General features: G+C 40.4%; 1 protein-coding gene across 8 annotated transcripts in view; it reads left to right on the forward strand.

Moving 5' to 3' along the window:
* TENM1 (teneurin transmembrane protein 1) overlaps positions 1-15,233 on the forward strand; it is a 912,278-nt gene that overhangs the window by 795,230 nt on the left and 101,815 nt on the right. For 7 of the 8 annotated variants that reach the window (XM_072043002.1, XM_072043001.1, XM_027465532.3 and 4 more), the window contains 2 exons: positions 12,013-12,198; positions 13,528-13,551. In XM_072043002.1, the coding sequence (XP_071899103.1) occupies positions 12,013-12,198; positions 13,528-13,551 (210 nt within the window). The remainder of the gene's footprint in view (positions 1-12,012; positions 12,199-13,527; positions 13,552-15,233) is intronic. The other variant, XM_027465537.3, reaches the window with a different exon arrangement.

The raw sequence follows: 15,233 nt of genomic DNA on the forward strand, positions 1-15,233 counted from the left end.
AAAAAGGCCTAGGTGGACAAGAGAGCACTATCTCTTACAAAATCTTCAACTTTTGATTTGCTAAGCTAAGTCCAGTGATTAAACTGACAAGTTTACCCATGCCACTAGCATTGAAAGACAGGAGCTCGTAGCAGGAGACAGCTTCTCTTCCTCACAGCTGGAAAAGCACAGATGGGATTTACTAGAGCAAGAGCACAAAAACGCACTAGGGCAGCTAGAGTTTTTGTCCTTCAGTGAATTTCAGAACGTTTATTATGCAAAATGTGTTGCATAGGTCCCTGAAAAGCAGGTATTTAAAATGTTTTTTTATTGTCATGGTAAGAGTTCTACAAAAATAGATGCTGCATTTCAATACACTTATCCAGCAGACTTTCTGTAAGTTTAATTTACCTTTGAAAATAAGAAATTGCTATTGATAGAAGTCAAAATTATGGAAACCTTCTTTTCTCCTGCATATTGCATTTTTAAGCTTTTTGATTGCGTAGATTGTTGCAAGGTTAATATATGTAGATGTTTAAGGAATTCCTGGTCTCTGCCCTCTTTAAGCAAGGATTTTTACTTAAATGTTTAGGCTCAAGTAACACTTTTTAAATAAAATTAGGCTTGCTGTAATTATGCAAGACCCTTTTAGGGCTCTAAACTCCTTTTAGGAGTTTTTTTAGCAAAAACTCCTTGTGTATTGTAGCTGCAGCATACCTTCAGGCACGTTGCTCTTCAATTTAGGAAGCTCTGGCCATTTTACAGATTATTAAAATGTTATCTGTGACCTTGTGATCCAAAATCATTTTCTGATGGACAGCAGAAAGCAGATTGTTCACAGGACACATTTTATTTTCAGCTCCATCTCTGGTCACCCGTGCTCCTCACTACCAAACAGCCGGGCTGTGCACCTGGCAGCTGCGCTGAGCAAGGAGCAGCAGTGGAGGGGCCACTTCCCTTGGAGCTCCTCATGCCTGGGGATGACGGGACTGCCTCAGCAAAGCTGTGTTTGCATGGACAAGGAGGAAAGTGGGAGAAGTGATGAGTTAGTGAAAAATACGTACAGCACAGAGGGGAGAGCTAAATAATGAAAGCCACTCTTACAGTTCTTAATATCTACAAAGCACTACTGCAGTTGTGCCAGGGATGCTGAGTAGGAAGGCAGCTCTCCCTTAACATCCACGGTTACGTGCACAGTGTGCTGCTTCTTCCTGGTGCTGGAAAAATGCAAGTCATGAGCTGCATCTTCACTTTAGCAGCAACAAAGCAGAACAGCAGCTGCCAGATGCATGTTGCTATTTCTGTTTGTGCTGCTGACACAGAGGAAGTTACAGTTTATTTGCTGGAAGCTGCTTCATCTCTGCACTCATCTTCACAAACACAGCAATGAACATAGAATTGTCTCCTCTTTGCCCATGTAACTAGGGTTGATAGTAAGTTGTTGAGCACTGTATGACTTGTGCTAATTGAGGCTGTGTTCCCAGCTTCTGTTGGAAGGACTTGGTACATTTGGCTATTGAATATGCCCAAGAAATTCTTCATTTGTGCTAAAAATAAAGGAGGCAATTCCAGCCTCTTCAGCTGATTTTTATTTGTGATTGTGAAACTGAGGTGCTGCTCAGAAGCTGGTAATGGCCTTTGATTTTTCCTCTTAATCTTTTACTGTGGTACAAATTGTTTGTTGGGAACACAATATTCCTAAGACTTGTTTTACTCAATCTATTATTTCTGTCTGTTGATAAAATCTGGCTCTTCACTGAAAAAAAAAAAAAAAAAAAAAAAAGTTGTGAAAACGAATGCATGGCCTTTTGAAAACACCCATCCTGACATGTTGATTTCAGTTCTTCAAACCATTGTCCCCTTTCGTTCATGGGGCCAGCTCTGTGTCTGGTTTGGTCAACAAGGGCATCTGTGCTGCTTTTGGGCTGCCATTGCCTTTACACAGGTGTATCAGGATAGATGTTTCTGCAATATATTGAGAAATAGGATCAGTGCCAAACTTTTTGGAGGTATTATAAGTAAAATATATCTTCATTGCTGAAGTCAGTAGATACACCTACCATAAAGAACACATGGCCTGGGTGAGGCAAGCACTCACTGGGGCGATTTTGTGAATTGACTCGTATTCCAAGGTCGGCCAGTAAGCCAGTGAATTAAAGATGGTGCCTTCTCTTTGCAAACAGTGCTTAAATAAATCATTACTACTTCACTGAATATTACTAATCAAATTTACTATTAAGTAATTGTGGAAACTTTATGCAATGAGCAGAGACACATTTTGTGTTAATACTTCTGTGCATCACGAAAGACCTGGTGCTTGTATAAAGATGTACCCTGATCCACTCGGGCAATCTTATGAACCTTTGCTGAAATTAGCTGTCTCAAAATCTGTATTTTCATTTGGTGCTGTGCCTGTGAAGAAGCTTTATTAAATGTACCTACTGAGCCATCTCTTTGCTCATTTCCTTTTTCCCTACAAAACCATTTGGTTGCTCTCCATATTTCTCATCGTTATTGTATATTGCCTTGTGCCCATCCCGTTTCTTATCAGTCCTTCACTTACGCTACAGGTTTCCCATTTCCCTATACAACTGCTTTATGGCCCAAGGAACTGGGGATTGCATTTTCCTCTGTGAGTGGACACAAAGGCAAAGCTTTCATAGCCTTCATCTCATTCATTATTGCTCAGGATAGATCGTTCTGGACTGCTTTTTCTTACTAGTCTCCTAGTGTCAAGGTGACATTGTGAGGCATTTCCTTTTGTGGTTCTCAGTATGTTGCAAAGGATCTCAGAGCTTATTAGTCAGAGTATGATTCTCCTGTGACGACTGTAATTTTGCTGCTTTACAACATGCACAAGTTGAAGTCAAATAGTGGAGACAAATTATAAAACAGGACTAAAATTGACAAGGAAACATTTACTTGGGAAACAGGGTATTAAAAAAAAAAAAGAGCGCTGGTCAGAGTACTGTGTGGTTCTCCTCACCCTTGTGTCAGTCTAATCTGCCTTGCTATTAGGTTGCACTTCTCTTCATTTATTTTAAACATTTCCCACAAAGGCTTTATCTGACCTACCAACCTGTATCATCTCTAAGGAGGAGACAGGTTCTGCAGCTTAAGTCCCCTTTGTGTCAAGCACAGCGTAATTGTATTCTGCTTTACGCCAATACTATGGCTGGGTAAATAGAGATATACCCAGTGGCAAATGAGTAATTCTTTTCAGTAGTATCAATTTGAAGAGCTTTGGCTCCCTGAAATGAAATATCTGTTAGTGTGTTTACCATTACCAGTCCAGATTCATAAGATTGTATTGATTAGATTTTTGCACTGTAAAAATACCATTTTTAACCACAGTGAAATCAATAAAGGGTGAGGTTTTTTATGTATACAAATTGGATTTGGATCAGGAAGAAAATATTCTTCATCAGATGAAAAATAAAGCTGAAAAAAAAGAAGTGTGATAAAAGATCCAAGAAAGGGAAAAAGTTTTTCTGCTGTTTCCCCCCTGCCTCTGCTGTAACTGCCTCTTGGACCTTTCTATCTGCTCGCTGATTACTTTTCACAGAAGTAAATTTTCAAGCACATTGAGGATCCCCAGTGTGGAAAAGACACTTTCAGAATAGGTATAATATTATCAGAAGTTATATTACATGGCTTTTTTTAATCAAATTACATTCATATATTTGGAAGTACACAATAATGCTAATGGTGACATTCATACTCGAAGCCAGAATCGCTATTTATAGAGTACTTAATGCATTACACCCAAGTTCAGTGAGATGATGGTAGGATTATTTCTGGAAAGCAATTAAAACCAGCACTAGATTGATGGCAAAACATCGTGAGTAACAAACAGCAAAGGTATGGCATTTTAGTTCCAGTGCTTTAATTTTGTGTGTTGTGGACTGTGCTACGAAGATAAGAAGGGGAGTTGGATATCTGTGAAGCAGCATGCCCAAAAGGTTCACTGCATAAAATGTGCAGTGAAAAGGTTTAAAATGAAACAATGTGTGGAGAAGTTTAACCTTTGGTAGAAATATGTGAATGTTGTGTGTTAATGTGTTAATAAAACTACCGGCAAGACATATTTTTGCTATTTTGAACTTGATCTGGATTTTCAGAATCACAGAATCACAGAATTTCTAGGTTGGAAGAGACCTCAAGATCATCGACTCCAACCTCTAACCTAACACTAACAGTCCCCACTAAACCATATCCCTAAGCTCTACATCTAAACGTCTTTTAAAGACTTCCAGGGATGGTAACTCCACCACTTCCCTGGGCAGCCTGTTCCAATGTCTAACAACCCTTTCGGTAAATAAGTTCTTCCTAACATCTAACCTAAAACTCCCCTGGCACAACTTTAGCCCATTCCCCCTCGTTCTGTCACCAGGCACGTGGGAGAACAGACCAACCACCACCTCACTACAGCCTCCTTTAAGGCATCTGTAGAGAGCAATAAGGTCGCCCCTGAGCCTCCTCTTCTCCAGGCTGAACAAGCCCAGCTCCCTCAGCCGCTCCTCGTAGGACTTGTTCTCCAGGCCCCTCACCAGCTTCGTCGCCCTTCTCTGGACCCGCTCAAGCACCTCGATGTCCTTCTTGTAGCGAGGGGCCCAAAACTGAACACAGTACTCGAGGTGCGGCCCCACCAGAGCCGAGTACAGGGGGACGATCACCTCCCTAGCCCTGCTGGTCACAGTGTTTCTGATACAAGCCAGGATGCCGTTGGCCTTCTTGGCCACCTGAGCACACTGTTGGCTCATATTCAGCCGACTATCAACCATCACTCCCAGGTCCTTCTCTGCCTGGCAGCTCTCCAACCACTCATCTCCCAGCCTGTAGCTCTGCTTGGGGTTACTGCGCCCCAGGTGCAGGACCCGGCACTTGGCCTTGTTGAACTTCATACAGTTGACCTCAGCCCATCAGTGCAGCCTACCCAGATCCTCCTGCAGAGCTTTCCTACCCTCGAGCAGATCGACACATGTGCATAGCTTGGTGTCATCTGCAAACTTACTGAGGGTGCACTCAATGCCCTCGTCCAGATCATCGATAAAGATATTAAAAAGGACCGGCCCCAGCACCAAGCCCTGGGGAACACCACTAGTGACCTGCCTCCAACTGGACTTGGCTCCATTCACCACGACTCTTTGGGCCTGGCTATCCAGCCAGTTTCCAACCCAATGAAGCGTGCTCCAGTCCAAGCCTAGGGCAGCCAGTTTCTTGAGGAGAATGCTGTGGGAGACGGTGTCAAAAGCCTTTCTGAAGTCAAGGTAGACCACATCCACAGCCTTTCCCTCATCCGCCCAGCATGTCACTTTGTCACAGAAGGAGATCAGGTTCATCAAGCAGGACCTGCCTTTCATAAACCCATGCTGACTGGGCCTGATCGCCTGCTTGCCCTCCAAGTGCTGTGTGATGACTCTCAAGAGAATCTGCTCCATGAACTTCCCTGGCACTGAGGTCAAACTGACAGGCCTGTAGTTTCCCGGGTCAGTCCTCCGGCTCTTCTTGTAGATGGGCATCATGTTTGTTAGCCGCCAGTCAACTGGGACCTCCCCCGATAGCCAGGACTGCTGATAAATGATGGATAGAATTATGGATAGTTTCCATAAACTGTTAAACTATAAACTATTTCAGATACAGATGTCGCAAGTTGGGTAAGGTGAATCTGAATCTTTGTGCCTTTTACTGGGACGGGCACATGTCCAACTTAGTCCAAGAGCAGAACCCTTGGAAATGGTTGTGGAAATACTTTTGGAGGTGTGTGTGAAAATAAATTCCGTGCAATAGTTTTAGTGTTCATATAATTTATATTAATGTGTAGCTTTGAAGTCACTCAAATAAAATAAATCCAAAATGCACAAATTGCTGGGATATTATGATAATATGATAATTATTATGATAATTATTATGATAATTATTATTATATTATGGTAATAATATCCCAGCAATTATTAAAAATTAAATTAAAAATGAAATTAAAAATATTAACCTTTAATATTTAATTCCATTATCAGATGTAAGCATATGATCCATGGAGAAAAGGACAAGAAGTATTGCAGCAAAAAAGTGAAATTTAGATAGAGAAAATATTTGTCAGGGCAGTCTGGTGATGGTATGGATTACTCGGTGCTGTTGTAGGTCCTCTGTTGCTGGGAGCTTTTTAAGGGATGCCAGTTATAATTGAATTTGGAAAAAGTATGGGCTAGAGATTATCACATGAAGTCCTTTGCAGCACTATCATCTTTAAATTTACGTTAAAGTAGGTAAACTGTGCTCTGTGCATAGATACAAGTCAGGACTGTGCATGTTAGTTTAGTATTCTGACAGCAGAGGCTATTTTTTTGTTACAAACAGTTGTCCATCATTCAGTGATGACCTGTCACACTGATTTTTTTCGATTTTACCAAATTTCACACAAGTTCCTGTGGAGTGTTGAACAGTACTGTGAAGGACAGGGAGAACATGTAGCAGAAATTGCTCAGGAATGCACATTTGATGCCTCCTGCACACAGAAACCCCATTGCTGTTTGCTGGAGGAAGCACCTTCTGTGCCATAAAAATAGCATGTTTTCTTATCACAGGTTTGTAAAACTTGGTATCCACATTAAACGTCTGTACTGCACTCCGCCAGGTAACCAGTGAGGACAGCTTTCCATTAGGTTTCACTGGAAAAAAATAGCTTGAGTGCCTCTAAAACTTTCAAAACTTGAAATTTTGGGACTTTTTAATGGTGTAAAATTTTATATTAATAAAATCAGTTGCTGAAAATGAAAGCTGGAACAGAGTTGTCTCCAGGACACAGTAGGAAGGTAATTTAAAAAGCTCAGGAACATTGTTGAAATTATCATGCAAGCTTATTAAATGCAATGTATATTTAAATTGAAAAAACTTTCTTTATTAGGTCTGGATAGGTGATTTTTGCTGCCTCCAGCAGTTAAGCATATTGGGTGAAAGTCATGTTAGATTAATTTCTAATCTTTATGGAAATCCACTTATTAAAAAATGGACAGCAAGGTTATGAATATGATACTTAAGGGTTTAGACAGAACTCACCATTGAATGTGAAAAAAAAGTAAAATGAAAGTGTTTTCATATTTTTTGACCCTTTTGGTTTACATATATTTTTGTACTCATAGCATGATTTTCTGAGTTATTCCTGAAATGTGTTGAATTAACATTAAAATCTTCCCTTATCATTGCAAATTATAAAATATTTAGCTTTAATTTCCCTTTTCATATCACATAAGTAGAAACTTATTATAAAACACATTTAAAAGAACTCATTGTTGACTTACATAATTAAAATGATGAGTGTGGAGTGAATTTTTAATGCTTTTTCGATTAGCTCAGGAATGATCAACATATTTGTCTCATTCTCAAGAATATGTACAAATAATGCTTCACAGCTCGTATTTGCCTTCTTCCAAGAAAATTAATGAACGTTCAGAATTAGGAACATGTCAGTAAGGATTCCAGACTGCTCGAGTTGAAAATTTTTTAAGTGTCTTATTCATTAATTGATTTAAGTCTGAGGAATCTGAATTTTAGATTTGATAAGGACTGTATTTCATGAAAGTCTATAAGAAACGGCAGGGGTTGGCTGGGGCTAGCTACCAGCAATTTGCCAGCATGTTGCTCGCAGTCAATCTGCACAGGTGACATTTATTTAAATAAGGAAATTAACTTTCCAGCTCTACACTTAGAGAACCTGGGTTTGATTGCCAAGTGTGCAGGTACAAAAACTGAAACGTGGCCCTTAATTAGTGTGAATTAGGGTGACTCTGTTGGTTTCATGGGAGCAGAGAAAATTCACAGCTATGGCAGAGCTGGTCTCCAGGCCACAGAGCAGCCTCCAGCCCTATGCAAGCGCTCAAGAGCTGCCTGGAGCTCAGGCAGGCATCAGGCAGGAGTATGTCCCACTAACTGTGGTAAAGAGCAGGAGAGAAGAGAGAAGGCTTTTACACAAGTCCACAAACCTGACCACCAATTGAGGGACTTGCGAATTATGCACTGCACCATGCACTGTGAGAACAATTGATCTAAAAGCCTAAGTAAAGGCTTGCAATACAACATGCCCCAGAGTCCCCTTTACTAATCCAAATTGTAATCTCTTGTCATTTGCCTCCTTCATTACCCTAAATACCTCCCCCTTGCTCTCGTCCTTTGCAGTCTTGTCTGGGGGCATAGCTGTGGCTCTCAGCAGGGCAGTCCCCATTCAAGCTAGGATCTGCACATCTTCCCTTCCCCTACCTGTGCTGCTCCTCTGATCCCTCAGTGGGTTGATTCAGCTCAGCAAGCTGTCAGGTATTAACCCATAAAAATAAAGTGAATAATTATCTGCCAGTACGATGATATGAATCAGCTCACCACAGTTTCAGATAATAAGTTCCAGACAGAGCCCACGGAGCCAGGAGATGGGTGGAGAGGAAGGGAAGTGCAATAACTGTTTCCAGCAGAGGTAAAATCTTTGAGTGGCTCAGCTGCTGCACCTACCCATAGCTCAAAGCCATTGCCTTGCTGATCTGACTCCTTGCTGAGCACCCACTGCATTTTGGGGTGCTTCTGAATCCTATAGGGCCAGCTGCTATGCAAAGAGGAAGATGCTCCAATAAGCAGAGCAGTTGCATGATGTCTGATGTCTTATTGTATGATTTCAATGCTGTCTGAATTTTTACCTCATCAGCTTGTGTTGAAGCCATTTACCTAATTCAAGTTGTTGTTTTATTTCCTACGTGGTAAATATCCACTCAGTGTCTCATTGTGTCTAGTTTGCTAGATATTTTCAGATATTTTTGTACTTGCTTATCTACAGGAGGAACTAAGGGATTCTTTAATTCTTTTGCATTTAAAAACAGAACAACTTGAATTAATAACGCCTTTTTAAAAAAAAAAATCTCAGTTATTTGTATCAGTTGTGAATTAAAGCTGTTTGTACTACCATGGCACAAATAGAATAATGTTAGGCTTGGTTTCCTTGCTTTGCTTGAGAAGTCTGGGGAGAATCTGGGATTTGCTTGGCAGAAGACAGCATTATCACAGTAAACATCACAGTAAAACCTTGTATTAAATCATTGAAAATTGGCCTCGGTGACCATAAAGAATGAGCGGGCTGAGCAGCTGGATGACTAGGGCCACTGAGAAAAGTGTCTGTTCCAAACTAAGAAACTAAACACTTCTTTTTCTTTTCTTTTTTTTTTTCCTTTTTTTTTTTTTCTAATCTGGTGCTTACGGTATGTACTGAGTGGTCTAGGTTGCTCTTTGAAGAGAGAGGAAGTCTTTTATCTCCACTTTATTAATCTAATTGAATTCATGGGCTTAAGTAGTGTGTAAACATTGTATTCCTTGTTTGATGTAGATAAATTAGTCTGAAAACATGGGGAAAACAATGGAAAAGTGTAAAGAAAATGTAAAGTCCATTTCCTTGGATTATAAAATGGAAATGTGCTCAAGGTCTACATCCCCATTGTAGGGATGTGCCTTCATCTCCTCCTGCTGCCATTTCTTTGGTTCCTTTGGATGATGCAGACCAGACTGCTGGGTAGGCAGACAGAGGGAAGGCAGGGTGCATGCCAGGTACAGGAAAGTGTTCAGGATTTTCCGCAGCTGGTTCTTTGATTTATATAGTTAGAGAAGTAGAGGTAGCTGCTTGAGCTGCTGACAAGATCACTTAGTTGCTCCGGTTCAACCTTTCCAGCCTGCACTGCCATGAATACATGTGTGTGTGCTGATGCCTAGAGTGTTCCCTGGAGTTTTGACATTGGTTGAACTAAGCCAGTCCCACAACTGCACAACACTAGTAGGCAGTCAATCCAGAAGGGTCAAAAAAAAAAAATCACTATTCCATTTATCCTGGTATAGTATAAGCCACAGAACATTTCTTAAAATCCTCTTAACAATCTATGCCACTTAGAGTAAAATACCAAAAGCTATAATTATAATGAACTACAGGGAGATGAGGAGAGATCAAAGGCATCCCTCTAGCAGTCTATATCCGTGATGCAGCTGGTAATTTGTTAGATTTAATTCTCAGGAGTTTGCCTCTGCCCTGGGCTGTAAAGGTAAGTCAAAGTAATGCCAGTGGTCCTCTGCCAGGCTGGCCAAGGGGCATGGATTGAGGGGCAGATGTTTCTGTGATCCCAAATCTCATGGGATCGGTTTATTTCCTGATCCTAGGACCAAGAAGTGTTTGACTGAATTTAATACCAAGGAAGTACCAAAGCAAGTCCTCCTCTGCAGTCCTTTGCCCTCTGAGCACACTCCCAGCTTTCCAAGGACCAAACAAGTAACAAAATAAAAAATCAAGCCAAATTATGCAGCAAGGGATAAGAAATCCTGCCCGGTACCTGAGGGCACGTGGCCCAAGACAGGAAGGATTAGATTAATACATGATCAGCAGGTAGCAATCAAGTCTTTCTAGAGTGTAATTCCCCAGCCTCAGCAGAGATTTTTCGTTTGAGGCATCTTTGTAGTGGAGTGTAGCAGAGCAGTCTCTTTCCTTGTCTTACATACGAAAGGGCATATAATTTACTCTTTTGTGGGAATAGCAACAGATAATTGTGTTTATCTGGCACTCCCATATAACTCAGGACCCTGTCTGAATAGTAAAATCAATTATTTTTATGTAGTTGATTATGACTTTCTCAGGCACACTACTTTGCAATTGCTTTCATTGTATTTTATCTCAGGTTCTTTACCACGTCTGGAGCTTCTGAAAGTGATTTTGAGTTTGACCCCACTCTGCCAGTTTGTCCCTCACAAATCTTTCAATTGCACTCCATGCATCACTCAGACTGCTAACAAAAAGAGGGCCCAGGACCTGACTCGAGATAGAGCCCAGGCACATCTGCGCTGTCATGGTGTGGTTCAGTTTCTGTGCTGCTTTCCTCTTTATGTTGAAATGATAAAAATTGATCAGATTTCAATTTCAACTTTAAAAACTTGGCTTGGTATGTTCAGTGACAGCATTTGTCACTACAAATGCTTTTAAGAATGTTTATATACAATAGTTACAGGATATAAATGATCATTGTTTAAGATCTGTCAAGGGAAAAATCTTTCCACAACTAAATATGTAACACTGACATTTGAAATCAGAGCAGACACAGTTATTTGGCTCACACTTGTACTATCAGCTGCTTTGCGAGAGGAAGAAGGAGGAAACGTTTCTGTGGCAGGTTAATTGCAGAATAACAAGCAAATTCTGTCTCCTGACACAAATTATTCTACATAAATTCAAACTGCACAGAACTCTTTTATAATGAAGCCATTCTTTTTGCAGAACAACATTAGTCTAAGTGGAAGTAGAATCGCAATTGGCATATAGTGATGTATTGAAACAATTCAGGACTTTTTTTCCACTTCGCTGTAAGCACTGTTCTGCTCTGCCCAGGTAGGGGAATTGCTCATAGCACAGTGCAGGAGGTGCTCCTGGCTCCCTGCAACAGCCTCTCGGCCTTCCTAGCAGGTGTCTTGTGACAGTCAGGAAGGAGAAAAAAGACAAAAAAGACCTTGAAAGTTGTCTCAGAACTAGGCAGAACTGTGGGTGGCCTGCAAGTCGTGATGCTGTACGCTGCCATGGTCATGGGTGCTGGCACCTTCCTGGTGGCTCTTTCTACTGAAAGAGAATTCCATTTTACCACCATTACAGACATTTGAATATCTCAAAGACTGTTTTGCTTTTATGTATTTAGCAGGCCACTCATCCTACTGGTGGTGTTTGAGTTTATAAGAGATTTCAGAAATGAGCCAGTGGGCCCTGGGAATGTGCCACTGATGGTCCGTTTGAGACCTCCCATGTGCAAAACTATCATTTGCAGTCCCCAGCCCAAGCAAATAAATGACCTGACAAGTAACTGCTAAAGAAGGATACAGCCAGATTGTGTAAATTCTCTACCAGGTGACAAAATCCCCTGTTTGATCCAGCTGATGATTGGTGTTAATATAGAAGTGATTATATTTCGTGTCAGTGCAAAGCGTATTTGCAGTATGAAATTGCTTGTTTCACATTATGTATTTTGTAATCCTCTGCAGAGCTGTGTACCCTGGACTGTGGCAGCCATGGGGTCTGCTCAAGAGGGATATGCCAGTGTGAAGAGGGCTGGGTGGGACCCACCTGCGAGGAGCGCACTTGCCACTCGCACTGTGCTGAGCACGGCCAGTGCAAAGACGGGAAGTGTGAGTGCAGTCCTGGATGGGAAGGGGACCACTGCACCATCGGTAAGGGTTTCCTTTTACCTCTAGAAATAAATTTAATAAAGCCTTAACCAGTTATACAACGATCTGAAAGAGCCACCAGTGTGGTTTAAGTCACATTCTGGAAAAACAGAGAGCCAGAGTCGGGAACAGAGTGGCAAATCAGTGGAGCATTCTATTAAGAGGAATTAACATTGAAGAATTAATAATATTTTTTTTAAAAGCACACAAAGTGTTTAACATATCACTGAGTTGTGCTCATATAGGAACCGTGAGTCGTGGATGAAAAAGGGAAAAATGTGTAAGAAATAGAAGGTGTGAGGGGATGAAGCTGTTATTCAGCTTAAGTAAGTCTTGCATTAAATCTTTTGCCTTCATGTCTGAGGATTTACATATTTTACGTATTACTAGAGGTGGTTTTTCTATAGCTGGCTTCTAACAATACTCCTAATAAGGTAAAACTTTCAAATCTTTTCAAAAGTCATTTCTCTACTGCACAAATGTAATAGTTATATTTCTAAAGAAATGCAACAGTTGTTTTGTAGTGTTGTTTTTTTTCAAAAATCTAACAGTGTTTCTCTCTAAAGTGACCCACAGCAATATTATTTGTTAATATTTTAATTGCTTATATGCATAGGGTATATAATTTTCAGAAATATGCAGCGTAAACTTTTAGGCTTGCTTCTTGAATAAAGTAGATTGTTTAACAATCTACTTCCCTGGAACAGGCTCCCCAGGGAAGTGGTCACTGCACCGAGCCTGTCTGAATTTAAGAAGAGATTGGACTGTGCACTTAGTCACATGGTCTGAACTTTTGGGTAGACCTGTGCGGTGTCAAGAGTTGGACTTGACGATCCTTAAGGGTCCCTTCCAACTCAGGATATTCTATGATTCTATGATTCTATGATTCTAATTTTTATCATTTTAAGATAAATAATAATTAAGATAATTAATTTGCCATTCAGGCTCTAGAATTAACAAAATCATATTTTCTAAATCTGGATTTAGATCTGTGAAGAAGAAATGGCATAATTTTGTAGAGGTTGTGTAGAGCAGATCCAGAAAGAACAAATCTATAATAAGAGAAAAAGAGCTCTGTGTCCCCGTTACTCACATTGTAGACTCTGCCATGAGGGGCCCAAGCTGTCCTCTGCATGCTTGTCATCAAATGGAGAATGATCACATTGCACGCAGTGTGTTTTGATCACAGTAGTAGGAATAGGTATGACTGCAGTACAAGGGAGACATTTTATGTCTAACCAACAGGTGGCAAGCCATAAGCAAACGGTTTCTGTATTTTCATTTTGATACAGAAGTTCAATCCATCTCAGTTTTGTTCTTTTCTTTTTTAAGCTCACTACTTAGATGCTGTTCGAGGTAAGTTTTTCATATCAGCATTGCAAAAGAATAATGAAAAGCTACAAAAGTATTGGGAATGGAGTTTTATCTGTTTTGTCCAAGCTTCTGTACCATTAACTTGCCAAAATAGATCAACTGTTTGTTCATGGAGATATATGTATATACAGAGAGAGATTTACACAAAAATGTGCAGTTTTTAACAAATAAAGTGTTCAACTCATTTGCAAAGTATAAGCACACATATTTGAAATATAAGCATATTTCATGTGGCCATCTGATTGTAGGTAAATCAGGTTTTTGCTCTTACTTGCCATTCCAAAGTAATGACAGAGCTGAGGACTTGCTAGAAAAAAATGTCTTGATCCTGTCTTCTGTGAGAAGAAAAAAATATATATTTTTTGTCAGTTGTGTTTGAAGTTTCTTTAGATAGAGGACAAATCTCATCCTTTCTCCCAGCTCCACAAAAGAGGCAAATAATAGGGTTTTATGGTATATCTGGTGGTTGCTGACCTCATGCTGTTTTTAAAGCAGTGAGTTCCAGTGTGACAAAATGATGCCACCTGTCTCCAGCTCCTCCTAGCAGGAGTCTCAGACTCTCCTCTCTCCTTTTTTGCAGATGTGGTAGATAAACTGTTCAGATGATGTGTCTAGTGTGAAGTTGCTGGGAAATGTGCTACATTCTGGTGTTTAAGCTGCAACCCACCAGATCACTTGTAAATATTCTCTGACTCTCTGGTCAGCTTCTTCCAAGTCCTCTTGGAGCATCTCTGAGGCCTTTTCTTTCTTCCTCAAAACAAATTCCCCCTGGTAACACTTAAGTGTCAATATTCACTCTCAAGTACAGGAGAGCATTTGAGTCCTGTAAATCCATGCTACCAAAGAGAGAAGAGAACACTTAGGAGGGATGCTGCTTGCATTGTTAAGATGGGCTTTATCCATTGTCCTTTGGCTCCATTTGTGATATGGTGAGGATTTGACAAATGTCTGTGTTGGCACTAATCTATGAAAGCAGGCCATGAGTGTACACATCCAAGAGACAACTCTTCAGTCACTGTTATAGGCAAGAGATCTAGCTGAAAACATCCAAAGTACAATTAATTAATAGTTTAAAGGCATACAATCCAGGGGATGCTGCAGTCGCTGCTCTAGTTTTGATCTAGAACCAAAACCACTGAAGGGCAAGCATTTGTCATATTTGAATCATCTGTAATGCGAAGGAGGTAGAAATGGACTTTGAAAGGAAATGCTCCCTTATTTTCCTTCTGTAGGAAGAGTTACTGCATTGTAGAATGAATCTAATTGCCTTTTTCTCGTTCATCTCAATCTTTATGGTGAGAATAAAAAGATCACCTCCACTCCCTGCAGTGTATAGGTTTATGTTCCAAAATGCCACTTTGTCATTTAAATAATATTTTCCATGTATACCTTTGATAGCAACATTGAGTATAGTGCATGTATATACATTCTCTTGTGTTATACATCTTTCCATACACAGAGAAAGGGATGGATACAGGGATGGGCTGTTAAGTAATTTCTTACACATGTACATACTTTTTTTCATGTGCACATGCTAAAAAAATGCTCATTTCTCAATGAGAAGTGATTTCAGGGCAAGCAAAAAGAGCGAGCAGGATGGGGATTTTTCCATATTTAGGTAAGAGTATGAATGGCTTGCAAAGGATCTGTGTTGCTGTTGTTGG

This window comes from Anas platyrhynchos, chromosome 10 (assembly GCF_047663525.1).
Source record: "Anas platyrhynchos isolate ZD024472 breed Pekin duck chromosome 10, IASCAAS_PekinDuck_T2T, whole genome shotgun sequence".
Classification (NCBI taxonomy): domain Eukaryota; kingdom Metazoa; phylum Chordata; class Aves; order Anseriformes; family Anatidae; genus Anas; species Anas platyrhynchos.